Raw genomic sequence first — 14,471 nt, 5'->3', positions numbered from 1 at the left:
ATGGGAGCACTTGCCATTTTTTTCCAGACGGCGAGAGTTGAAAAAAGACTTTTGAACAGTAGTGTATGTTCACATGTTTATTGTTTGTAATGTATGAGAATAAGTATTCATGTTTTTACCTGATTTTTAATCTTTCATAGTGTGATTTTTGGTGAATTGTATTGAATCCAATTAGGGTCAATTTGACCCCCTCCATAAAAACCGTACCCAGAATTTGAGCCCAATACAATAATAGCACTAGAGTTTCACACAGTCATGGTCTATCAGCTCTGATTGCTTTAGTTGATAATGCATCACAGACACGGTTACAAGTTTTACTGTAGGTCCCGTTTTGTTGCTTTTTTCCTCAGTTTCTCACACCTGCACAGTACAAATAGCTTTTAAAGTTCATGAATGTCAGCCCATGTGTTTTTTTTGTTTTTTTTGTTGCAGTGGTCTGGGAAATGTTTGCTTAGTAATAAAAAACTGCTTCCTTAGTCTTAAAGTCTCGTTTGTTTCAGAGGGTCTCGCTGGACGTATGGCTTACATAAGCACACACACACACACACACACACACACACACACACACACGCGTAGTATTGTTCCGTTTAGTGGATGCGTTTCCATAAACTTAAAGAAATTGAGAGACTTTTTGTGATTTCATGTTGATGTTAAGTTGCATATTAACAGATTGATTAAAAATTCTGTGCATTTACAACATGAAACTGCATTCGCAACATTTAACTTCTGTAATGTGATGTTTTGTTGCGTACAAAGAGATAGTCATTGGTTTTTGAATGGAGAGGAGAGAATATGTTTGGCCATGATATAGTAGTGCTGATGGTGCTTATAGTATTATAGTTTTGCGCATATTTTGTCATTTGAGCTACACAGATGATTCTTCAAATCATGTGTCTTGTTGAGCAGAGATGTACTTTTACTATTGTTAGCGATATGACTTAAGATTTTCACCTGGTGGACATCTAACCAACAGACTTGCATTGAAGAAGGGACCTGAGCCATAAAATATTTTGATTTTGCCAAATGATGACACTTTTTTTTGCACAAAAACTTCTGCACAATAAGACCAGGGGCATTGATGCAAAAGCAAATGTGAACCAGTTCGTTTTGAAATCTGAGTGAAGTAATGGTGTTTTTTGATACTGAAATTTTCTGCACCAGTCATATGAATATAATATAGCAAATTTTGCTGCTTCATGACTGACTCTATCTGATTTAGACTTGGCGATTCATCAAATGTTATTTTCAATTATGAATTTGGTTTCCAACAATTATGATAACAAGATAAGCGAGATAAAATTATTATAGTGCCACTGTCTGGTTTGCAGTAATGTTCTCGATATGTCTTGGGGTATAAATCCTGTACACCCCTTTCTTTACAGCGACACACTTTCATCACTCCCTAAATGTTTCACTGTTCTCAGTATTTTTTGGAAACGCACTATGGTTAATCTCAATTATTTTGATTGAAATTTCCTTTTACATGTTTAAAAAAAAAAAAACAGAAAAATCTGTAATATTGTGAAACATTAGAATTTATAATAAATACAAAGTTCTGTCATGAAACTCTAGATGGCACAGGTCCTTAACTCAATCTGCTTGCAATCACATCATACTTTATAGGGCACAGCTGATTGGTTCCTGCTGTATCAGTAGTCAATGAGCTCGCTGCTCAACCTTTAAATACAGCGCTTGCTTTAGCAGTTGCAGCACGCTTTCAGAAACCCTCCACCTTCCCCATCTGCTATGGGTAATTCATGTATGTTATATTGTACAGCAGCAGTGTGTAGTGTATGTATTGGCAGTAGCAAGTCCCGTACTTGCTCTGCAGTAGCAGCAATAACCAGCAGCAGCAATAGCCAACAACAGCAGCAGCAGCAGAAGCAATAACAGCAGCAGCAGCAATAAAGGCAACAGTGTAGCAGATCTATTCCACCAAGTCCAAACATATCAACATTGTCATATTGCCAATTGTCATTGTCAAACACTTAGAGTTGTCATGACTGAACTCTTTTCTATGTGAATATATTTTAAAATGTAATTTATTCCTGTGATCAAAGCTGAATTTTCAGCATCATTACTCCAGTCTTCAGTGTCACATGATCCTTCAGAAATCATTCTAATATGCTTATTTGCACAAGAAACATACTATATATTTTTTTTTTTTCAGGATTCTACTGACCCCAGACTTTTGAATGGTATATATTATGCTTTATTTATCTAATTTTATAACTTATATAACAATAGATGCATGATATTTCCAAAGTAAATGAGCAATTATGGTCAATAATTGTGATCTCACTGTTGACCAAAATAATTGCAATTATGTTTTTTGTCATAATCGAGCATGTCTAATATGCACATGCAATGTTTTTTGCACATTGCCTATTCAAGAAAAACCCCAGTGAGTGTTTCCGAGGAAAACATGTCTTATCGGGTCATTCCAATCGCAAATATTCCAGCGACGCAGGCTGGAGTTCAGATCATTACGAAACCATGTGAGGATTGTTTTTGGAATGCATTCTGTATATAAATAAGTTCATAATTGATAGGCATCAAAGGTGCTTGTCACATGTAATCACAGAATTTCCAGGATTCCGTGCTAAACCAAGCCTGCAGGACTCCAATGACCTAAACGTTAGTCAAACTCTATGCTGGAAATCTAAGTTTACCTCGATCCCTGAGGTGTCAAACAGAAACCTAGTCATTTTTTTTTTCAGATTCATAACCTCATCAAACTGAAAAAGCCCATTGCTTTAGGCTAGAAAGAAGAGGAGATACAGCTCTGCCAAGAGCGAATGGCTTCTGATTAAATGCAGTTCTGTAACTTAGAGTAATCAAACCGAAATGCAAATCAAATATCTGTTTTCTTCTGTTATGTCCTTGTAGAATCAGATCTGCTGGTGTATTTGTTGAACAAACATAATTTAAATGGTGGATAGGCTTTTCTGCTGTCATTTTTTTTTTATCCAGATAGATTACACTCATCTAAATGTTGTTTTGCTCCTTGCTTTCTGTGGAATTGCTTGTAGACAGAAACCATCCAATAACAGTCTCTTCGTCTCCATGTTTCCACTCATTGGCATTTATATCAACTTGTTAAATGTTTAATGGTCCATTAGAATTGTTTAATTGTCCTAAAGTCATGTGCTAGATGCTTTACCCCTGCGTGCCGTGCGCAAATTTTGACCTTTACAGCTACATTAACCTTTTCCATTTGATTACAGCGACTGTCGTCAGCTAGGCCTAATAAATGTGTTTTCAAACGTTTTCCAAATGAACATTAATTCGTCATTTAGCCTAAAATACATGTAATACATTTAATATATATATATATATATATATATGTATTTATGTATATATATGTATATATATGTATTTTTATATATATATATATATATATATATATGTGTGTGTGTGTGTGTGTGTATATATATATATATATATATATATATATATATAAATATAAAAATATATTAAAGATTATAATAGTAATATAAATATTTAAAAGAATTAAAATGATATATATTTAAAAGAATATAAATTATATTTTGAATTTTTTATTTTTAAATATACTATAGTATTGCATAGTATATAGTGTATTATTATAGTATTGTATATAGTATATTTATATTTTACATTGTATGTATGGATTATATAAATATTTCTTACAATAATATTGCTAATAGGATTAAAAGATTGATCTTGACACATGCAGTTACCACTTTTTATGTAAAAAAATGTTGTATATAAAAGGTTGTATGCCAGAGTAGTTTATCTATCTAATTAGTTTTGTCTACAGAAAGCATTGTTAGACTTGTTACAGGTTACCACAGTGTACTCTATTCTTGGAAACTGCAGCAGACTGGCCTCAATATAGTTGACGTTTTACAATATACACCCCATAAATTAAATTTTATATGCTTCAGGAGCAAGTGTTGGGGTTTAACTGTTCACAGGTAGTGTTAATTACTTCATCTGTAAAACTGTGAACTGAGACTACAGCAGCTAAAGTTTCACAGAGGAATATATTTGTTTCATACCTGCTAATATGTTATGTTTATTTGTTCTTTTCTTATGTTCTAGCTGCATAATAGGTCAATCAGAACATGAAACAGTTTCTGTGCTGTTGAGCGTACTTCGATTTGGCCTTTCATGTTTGTTTGGAAACAACTTTGTATTACACAACGCACACAAAACACTCCGCAGGTTTGTTGTTTGGCTTGTGGGAAAAAGCATGTCTGTAAATGAACTATATATGGTTCAGGGGACTTGAGAAGAGTCGTGTTTACACATCAGCCAACGACCAATCAGTGCAGCTTTTCACTGCGCCAACTCTTCCAGAAAGGTGCTAAAAACCTGAAGCTTACTCAAGAATACAAGGACGTCAGAGAGCGTCCTTCATGTCAGATCGCTGTTATTGTTGGCAAGCCGATCTGAGACCTGGATCTGAGAGTTCCTTAAGAGATAGCTTTGATATTACAGTGGAATTTTTACTCTTTTCTTTGCAAGAAGAAAATATGCCTTAGGCTCCAGGTAATATATTGCAGTTTCCAAAGGGAAGAACTGAGCTGTTTAGAGATCAGTTAAAAGAAAAAAGCCACACTCTAAAAAATGCTGGGTTAAAAACAACCCAAGTTGGGTTGAAAATGGACAAACTCAGCAATTGGGTTGTTTTAACACAGCAGTTAGGTTAAATGTTTGCCCAACCTGCTGGGTAGTATTATTTAACTCAACTGTTGTTTTAAAAATGACCGTATTGCTTGCTTGAAATGAACCCAAAGTATGTTGGAAATCAACATTTATTAAAATGTTTAATAAATGAACATTGAACAATGAATAATAATTAAACAATAAACATTTATTAAATTGTTTATTATTAAAACGGTTATTTCCTGTCCCTGATAAAACACGGTTATGACCGCTTCACTCAACAGTTCTGTGTATCACTACACAACACCGTCAGCAACCACTCTTGGCAACGTAAACTGTATGTTCTCAATTGATATTGTTCATTGAAGCTTACTGTATTATGTAGAAGAGTGTTGTGAGAAAGAGATCGAGTGAGCAAGTTTATTACCTGTATTCAGATTTAGCATTTTCCTTCAGGTCACTCCTATGTTTGTAATAAAAAATCTGTTTAAAAGTCTGATGTATTATCTTGTCCTTTTAACAGTTAAGGGGTTTTCCGTGACTGACAGCGCTAGTCGAAGCATTTGTCAGTTGTGTCTTGTTCCGTGTTCACAACAATTCAGTCTTTTCAATGTAAAAGTCTTAGCTACTGACTGACACACTCATAAAGACAGTCTTTGCCGCCATCTAATGCCGTAATAATGTAACTTCTGTTGCTGTTCACGGTCAGGGACTATTTTTTCCGGCGGAAGGAAGGCTTTTAGAGAAAGTTTACTTCATGAAAGTTGCATTGATACATATTTCTGGCTTTAATATTTGTATTGTGTGGTAACCGTTTTATAAAAGCAATAAGGCACTCGAGGCTAGTGCTGTATCGTGAATAAGTCACGGCTGAAGGGGTTGTAGGCACAATGCTTACTTAATAAATGTACACCTGTTGATTATTATTGTTGCCTCTAGTAATTATGTGTCTGATTTTTAATTTCCAACTTTTTTTGGGTTCATTTTAAGCCAGCCATATAGTGATTTTTAAACAATAGTTGGGTTAAATAAAACTGCTCAGCATGTTAGTCAAGCATTTAACCCAACCGCTGGGTTTGTCCATTTTCAACCCAACTTTTTTACAGCATTTTTTAGAGTGTATTCCCACATGGCTTCAACAGTTCAAGTTTAATGTGTCATTTCATTATCTGTTGCACTTTCTTTGTTCTTCAAGTCTTTGCAAAGTCTCATAATTACGGTAATTCTATCATGACGCAAGATGCAACATTCTAGAGCCTTTGATTTTCTATAATTATCCGTGAAAAGCCTTCAGAGTGAGTGCATTGTGACTGTTTGATCTAGAAAATTGAATTAAATGCAGTTTTTCAGTGCTCTACTGTGAAATCTTGTACATTTGGAAGATTTCTCAAGCTCGCATCCCTGGCCGTCACTCAATAAAGTGTCTCGGCATATTTCACTCCCCCCCCCTCCACGTATAGACACGTTTAACAGGCTTGTATTTGTTTTAACAGGCTGCAGACCCTAATCGGCCACTTTTTATTCCCTTCAAATGGCTTTCCCATCGTTTTTTCCGAACGCTTGTGTGAATTTCTGCCTATTTCCGATCATTCAACTCCATTTTTCTTAAGCCGGGAGTCTCGGGAGAGATTAGAATAACGCTCGTAATGATAAAAACGGCAGGAATTCGTCAGGGAGTTACAGGGCGACCTCAGAGGGTGGGCTGCACCTCGGCATGGAAAAAAAGGCTCATTGTATCAGCACTTGAGAATTTTACTGCTCTTTTGAGAGTGTTCGGGCCCGGTCCCACCTGAACCTGACCCGGCCGTGATGAATGGGTCTGTAGAGGCTCTCCTGATGTAGTTGACGAGGTCTTAGACCCTCGGTAAGTGATATGACTCTCCTCTCTCTCTCGACTGTTTTTGAACTTGCATGATTTACGTCTCATTTTTTGAGGTCTACATAAAGTGACCTGCACACCTTTTTCCAAACCTTCTTTCTCTCATAAAGGCCTTTTGCATGACTCTGTGGAAGATGAAAAGCGTGGAAGATCTAGTCATGAAAAGGTGGTTTTATAAGATTGCTAGGTAGCAGGAAAGTGTGCACAGTAAACAGTGAAAACATGTACGCTACTGTTTAAAAGTTTGGGGTTGGTAAATCTTGGCTGCATTTATTTGATCAAAAATAAAACATTTATCATCATCATCATCATCATTGTTGAAAATGGAAACAACATTTTTTAAGGATTATTCGCTGAATAGAAAGTTCAAAAGAACTAAAATAAAATAAAAATAGAAAATTATAAATGTCTTCACCGTCACTTTTGATCAGTGCAATGCATCCTTGTTGAATTAAAGTATTAATTTCTTTCAGAGAAAAATATCCTATTTACCCCAAACTTTTGAAAAGTAGTGTATTTGAGCTCAGAACTGAAAAATGTTAGAAGCAGCTGTCATTTTTGCCTGATTTTTATTCATAAAAGTAGTACAAGATCATTTTAAATCATTTGTGCATAAACTAATTAATATTTATGAGCAAAGGCTTTGCAAATTCATGACATCACACATCACAAACTTATGTACAAGGTACATTGCAATGCAAACAAAAAATGCATGTCATTCATATTGTCCCGTTATTGGTTGTATGGAGTATGGAGTCGGTGGTTTACCAACAAAAGAAGTTTCTCCATCTGTTTGTTTTTCAAGGAATCGTGCAAGTATGCGGCACAACGAGCCTGAGCCGTTTATTCTCAAAGCTCAAATTTTGTTGGGGGATGACGTTCAAACGCTCAGCGAAACATTATCATTCACTGCCGCAGAACAGGGCAGATTTAGACCCAGAGAATGAATTAGAGAAATTGGAAAGTTCCTCAGACATCAGTTCCCAGGAGCGCGAGAATAAAAAATGGTCCGATTTTGTTTTCTGGCAAAAGAAATGGAAAACAAAAGGTTCTAATTAATCAAAGTGATGTCGGCAGATGTGAAAGGTTGTGAATTACCAATTGAAACCAAAACATTCAGTCCTGTCGCCCCTCTGTCCACATTTGTCAGCGGTTTTCATGTGTGGAGGGGAAAGGTTTCCTGTAAAGCTGCTAAAATACTGGCCTCAGGGCCTACGTGTGTGTGTGTGTGTGTGTGTGTGTCTTTAAAAGTGTATTTCTGCTCTCTGTGTTTGTTATTTGAGGCCTAAGCTGCTACATTTTATTAGCAGCATTTTGACTGACCAAACATGTTAAGAGATGGGCTGTGCTTGGAACAGCACACTAGTTACTCCTAAAAGTTGACTGAATAAGCAATTAGCAGATATGCACATTTAAAATGTACATTTATTGGCTGTGTTGGGAATAGCATGTTACCTTAAGCCCTGGGTATACTTCGTTTCACAGTCGAACGCACAGTCTTGCAAAGTATACTTCATTTGACTCGTACACATACACAGGCATGCGCAGTTTTGAGCAATCTCTTGCCACGAGTTACAACCCATGTAAATATATATGTATTCTTTCATGCTAAAGTTGTACAAATGAGGGTACTTTCTAACCTCTTGGCACAATCTGTCGTCTATGTAGGCCTCCATTGTCACTATAGCTTGCATGCATTCCGGTCTGTTCTGTTTATGCAGTTTTTCTTTGACTACAGTACCTTGTGAATCGACGCCCCCAGGGCACGGTTGCCACCTTATGGATAAAATAATTACTGCAAAAAAATTAAATGCGCATGTGCGACCTGCGTGCATAAAGTACATGTGGTTACAAAAATCCGGCGTTGCGCATACAATCCGTGCATACTATTCTGATGATGAAATTCACATCACACGCACTGTACGCTGACCCTCGCGTACGCGTAAAAAGTATAGGCTTTGGTCTTCTTACTGTATTATTGTGCAATTTTTTGTATGCATGGAATACATTACCGAAATGTGGAGTACAATAAAATACAACTTATTTTATTATTATTTTATTTTTAGTTAGTTGCCAAGGCAACATTTAAAAAAAAAAAAATTAAGTTTAATTTTTTCATCTAATATTTACTTTAAATTTTATTTTAGCTTTATTTCAATTAACGAAAATTACTTTTAAATAGGTTTACATTTAGTTAAGAATAACAACACTAAATTGGATGCCACTCACATAATTACACATGCGCGTGATGAGGTCATGTGACAACAATGTACAATCATACTACTGTAGAGCTGCACGATTCTGGATGAACTGAGAATCACGATTTTTTTGGTTTCAAACAGAGATCACGATTCTCCAAAGATTCTGATCAGACAACTAAACAAAATAACATGTAATTTACTAGAGGTTCTGACAAAATGTTAATTGCTGCAGTCTATTTAAAATGTTTAATTAATCTGAATAAATTATTATTTTTTTTAAAATGAGTGAATGATTCAACGACTCACTCATAAATACTTCATTGTTTCATTACTGTATACATTAGCTTTTTTGAATGATTCTTTTAAATGAAAGATTCAGTGACAAATATGTTTTTAACAGACACTTGTCGCCACCTACTGGCGTAACGATGTAATTGATACAATCGTTATTTGAAATGTTAAATTACTTTCAAAAGGTGATTTACTCTATTTTGATTGCTTCCATAGACATCAGTGTTTATCCAAATATCCAAATTATAAATTTTTATCCCAGTTCTTCTGTGATATGAATATTTGAAATAACAACACCGTGTGGTTGAAAAGTGGTTTGTGAAGCTGTTTCATGCCTAAACATGACAACTGCTATCTCTGGATAAGTGGCAGTGCGAGCGCAGATTTGAACGTTTAGGTGTGATTTTGTCAAAGTTTTAATAGACACAGGCGAACTGTGGGTGAGTGTTTGAATCGAGATCGCGATCTTTTAAAGATTAATCGTGCAGATCTATACTATTGTTAAAACTAGTATAACTGCATAATGCATTTTGTTTCACATACTTTACGAAAAAGTAAGTAGTATGCAGTTGCAAGGCATTTAGAATACTGCTATGTTTTCCTGTTCATGCTTTTACTGTAAAGGTTCAGTTTTTAGGTTTTGTCTCAAGGTTTGGCTGCATATATAACTGACCCCTGTTGGATAAATGTGATATAAGCTGTTTTCTCATATAACCTTGGGTATAGACATTCTCTTCAGCTCCTCGTGGCTCTTTCTGCTGCTTTCCCAGGGTGCCACGGGTCTGTTGACACAGATGCATCCTGGGGTCTGAAGTCAGTGGGGTGCTTTCATTCTCCTCTTACTGTTCAAACACTGATGAGCATGATTCTGATCTGGGGTCAGTCAAAGAAAAGCAACACTCAACCGGTTCCTCTGGTTCTGAACGGCTGATACAAGCCGAACCAGACGTCCAAATGCTCATAATGAAATCAAAAATTAAGTTTCTTTTTATTTATTATGAAATATTGCAGTATTTATTATAAATTATCTATCCATGCACATTTTTTCATGTGTCCCTCATAATCTTGAATCAAAATAACTTCCCCTCCTTCTTGCAGTGACATCTCTTCTCTGATGACAAAGGCGAGCAACTTGTCACTCACATGAGATCCACCAATAGCAAACCACAACCATCAAATCAATTCCCCATGTACAAAATCAAGCCCCACCCTACATTTGTTCTTGTTTTAGGAGTCGTTTCACTCTGATATACGTCACAATAGAGAAGAAAAGACTATCGCATCTTTCCTTTCATGATGATTTGAAACAGAGCTAGAAATCCTGTGTATGCTTCAAACCGAATTTGCTTGAAGGAGTATAGTGATACAATGGTGTATGCAAATTCTTGGAATACATTGGAAAACAAACACAAACACAAACTTGTGTACATGTTAGTATATGTTCACAGGTGTGCTGGTATACTATATGTGTGTTTGGGTTCAGATTTGTGGGTAAACTGAAGGAAATCCCTAAGCTGCTTTTCCTGAGAGTAATTTAAGTGTTTGTCATGCATCAGTAATCAAACTGTTTCCTAACCAGAATTGAGACTTCTTTCAAAAACATTAAAAAATCTTACCGACTTGAAACTTTGCCCAATGAGATTTCACTGTGGGTGGAGCTATCTGGAGCAACGTGACAAAACTAGAATCAAAGAATTATAAAGGGATTTATTGCATGATATTGTAAACATATCAGACATCTCTCTTCTGTAAAGTAATCATGCTTTCTTTCTCCTTTCTTTATGTTCTGCAGTGCGTTTTAATGGAACTAAAGAAGCACCCACCTGCATGGATAAAAATCACGGCTGTGCCCACATTTGCAGAGAGACGCCTAAAGGAACCATCGCCTGTGAGTGCAGACCGGGATTTCAGCTCACCAAGAACAACCGAGACTGTAAACGTGAGTACAGTCACTGTTTGTCAGGGATAGATAGATGATGGATGGATGGATGGATGGATGGATGAACGATAGATGGAGATGGATTGATAGATGGAGATGGATGGATGGATGGATGGATGGATGGATGGATGGATGGAACGATAGATGGAGATGGATTAATAGATTGATGGATGGATGGATGATGGAACGATAGATGGAGATGGATTGAGAGATGGAGATGAATGGATGGATGGATGGATGAAAGGATAGATGGATTGTTGGATGGATGGATAGACGGAACAATAGATGGAGATGGATTGATAGATAGAGATGGATGGATGGATGGATGGATGGATGAAAGGATAGATGGATGGATGAATGGATGGATGGATGGAACAATAGATAGGGATGGATGGATGGATGGATGGATGGATGATGGATGAAAGGATAGATGGATGGAACAATAGATGGAGATGGATTGATAGAGATGGATGAAAGGATGGATGGATGGATGGATGGAACAATAGATAGAGATGGATGGATGGATGGATGGATGGAACAATAGATGGAGATGGATTGATAGAGATGGATGAAAGGATGGATGGATGGATGGATGGATGGATGGATGGAACAATAGATAGAGATGGATGGATGGATGGATGGATGGATGGATGGAACAATAGATGGAGATGGATTGATAGAGATGGATGGATGGATGAATGGATGAAAGGATAGATGGATGGATGGATGGATGATGGATGAAAGGATAGATGGATGGAACAATAGATGGAGATGGATTGATAGAGATGGATGGATGGATGGATGGATGGATGGATGGATGGATGGAACAATAGATGGAGATGGATTGATAGAGATGGATGGATGGATGAATGGATGAAAGGATAGATGGATGGAACAATAGATGGAGATGGATTGATAGAGATGGATGGATGGATGAATGGATGAAAGGATAGATGGATGGATGGATGATGGATGAAAGGATAGATGGATGGAACAATAGATGGAGATGGATTGATAGAGATGGATGAAAGGATGGATGGATGGATGGATGGAACAATAGATAGAGATGGATGGATGGATGGATGGATGGATGGATGGAACAATAGATGGAGATGGATTGATAGAGATGGATGAAAGGATGGATGGATGGATGGATGGAACAATAGATAGAGATGGATGGATGGATGGAACAATAGATGGAGATGGATTGATAGAGATGGATGAAAGGATGGATGGATGGATGGAACAATAGATAGAGATGGATGGATGGATGGAACAATAGATGGAGATGGATTGATAGAGATGGATGGATGGATGAATGGATGAAAGGATAGATGGATGGATGGATGGATGATGGATGAAAATATAGATGGATGGAACAATAGATGGAGATGGATTGATAGAGATGGGTGAAAGGATGGATGGATGGATGGAACAATAGATAGAGATGGATGGATAGAAATAGATGAAAGGATGGATGGAACAATGGATGGAGATGGATTGATAGAGATGGATGGATGGATGGATGGATGGATGAAAGGATAGATGGATGGATGGATGGAACAATAGATGGAGATGGATTGATAGAGATGGATGGATGGATGGATGGATGGATGGATGGATGGATGAAAGGATAGATGGATGATGGATGGATGGATGGATGGAACAATAGATAGAGATGGATGGATGGATGGATGGATGGATGGATGAAAGGATGGATGGATGGATGGATGGAACAATAGATAGAGATGGATGGATGGATGGATGGATGGTTCAATAGATGGAGATGGATTGATAGAGATGGATGAAAGGATAGATGGATGGATGGATGGAACAATATATGGAGATGGATTGATAGAGATGGATGGATGGATGGATGGATGGATGGATGAAAGGATAGATGGATGATGGATGGATGGATGGAACAATAAATGGAGATGGATGGATGGATGGATGAAAGGATGGATGGATGGATGGATGGATGGAACAATATATGGAGATGGATGGATGGATGGAGATGGATTGATGGATGAAAGGATATATTGATGGATGGATGGATGGATGGATGGAACGATAGATGGAGATGGATTGATGGTTGGAGAGATGGTTGGGTTGATAGATGTCAACAATTAAAAGTTAGTGATCTCTAATCTCTCATGTTGTTGTTCCTGTTTAGTGACGTGTAACTACGGTAACGGCGGCTGTCAGCACATCTGTGAGGAGATGGACCACGGGCCCAGATGTTCGTGTCACATGAAGTTTGCGCTTCACTCTGATGGGAAGACCTGTGTAGGTCAGTCAACACACGACTCCACCTGACCCGGTGCTTTACCTACACTAAAGACCAGTTTAATCACACTAAATCATCTGGACTGGGAAAAAGTTGTTCCTATGAGAGTTGATGGGAAAATAAGGGCGATTGCTGACGTCAACCTAAAGGAAGAGAGTTTTAGACATTATTAGATTTGTTGAACGATTATGAAGAACTTATTTAATTTACACACGTTGACTTTAGAATAGTCTTAGTGAGCTCCAGACACTGTTAAAGCACAGACATTGGCTTAAGTGACTTCTAATGGAAACTCTAAACTTAATGTTCTGTCAAGTCCAGAGTTTGGCTTGATTTTATGCGGTGGAACCAAATCTCAGAGTTTCACTCAACATACAGTGAGAAATGGGCTCTTCTCTGCATCTCAAGTGTTTTACAGTGAGCACATTGTCCTTTAGTTACGCTTCATTTACATACATATGTTAGTGTTTCCATTAGTCTAGTCATGGATGAGGATTTACAGGCATCGTGGGAGCCATAAACAGAAAGTTGAGCGCAAAAAGACACTTGCGCTTGAGGTATAAACTTGATGTATTTGACAATATATCAAACTTAGGAAATCAAGATCACTGAATGTGAAGAGTTATGTGCCTTCCTGCTCTATTCGTCTTTTTTTCTGTTTAACCTTGCTTGCTTGATCACATTTCCCTTCCGACTTTTCACGTTCTTAAAGAGCACCGTTTGGTCTTAATGCTGTTTAAAGCTGCAGTGTGTAATTTATGAGCCTTTAGCATCACCAAACGAATTTGCAAAAAAAAGCTGGTTTTCTTATAGTTGTGTCAGCATAATTAGCATTATTTTAGTATTTTAACGTCCAAAAAAACATTACACACAGCAGTTTTATGACCTGAATAGTAAGTGTGTGTATGTCTGAGTCAATCAGCTGTTCTGTGCACCTCTTTAACCAATCACAGCTTTGCTTTGTATTACTGCAACCAATCACAGCAGACCTCTGATTCCTGAAGGACTAGCTATCCACAGCAGACTTACAGCTGTTTACGCCGAGCCTGATTAACGTCATTTAAAATCTCTGTGCCAGAACAAATAATTTTGTGTATTGTGTGTATTTGTGTATTTTTTTATTCAGAGAGTAGAACATTTTTTATGAAAAATTACCCCAAATCCCCCAAAATAAAATATAGATTTTGAGTTAAAGTATGTCACGCTCATACATTTCTT

The 14,471-nt window shown here is 37.1% G+C and overlaps 1 protein-coding gene across 2 annotated transcripts in view; it reads left to right on the top strand.

Moving 5' to 3' along the window:
• Positions 1-14,471, top strand: part of scube3 (signal peptide, CUB domain, EGF-like 3) — a 112,280-nt gene that overhangs the window by 48,374 nt on the left and 49,435 nt on the right. For both annotated transcript variants that reach the window (XM_051880599.1, XM_051880598.1), the window contains exons 5-6: positions 10,817-10,963; positions 13,140-13,256. In XM_051880599.1, coding sequence (XP_051736559.1) covers positions 10,817-10,963; positions 13,140-13,256 — 264 coding nt within the window. The remainder of the gene's footprint in view (positions 1-10,816; positions 10,964-13,139; positions 13,257-14,471) is intronic.

Source organism: Ctenopharyngodon idella, chromosome 22, assembly GCF_019924925.1.
Source record: "Ctenopharyngodon idella isolate HZGC_01 chromosome 22, HZGC01, whole genome shotgun sequence".
Lineage (NCBI taxonomy): Eukaryota > Metazoa > Chordata > Actinopteri > Cypriniformes > Xenocyprididae > Ctenopharyngodon > Ctenopharyngodon idella.
This window is presented reverse-complemented; position numbering and strand designations above follow the sequence as displayed.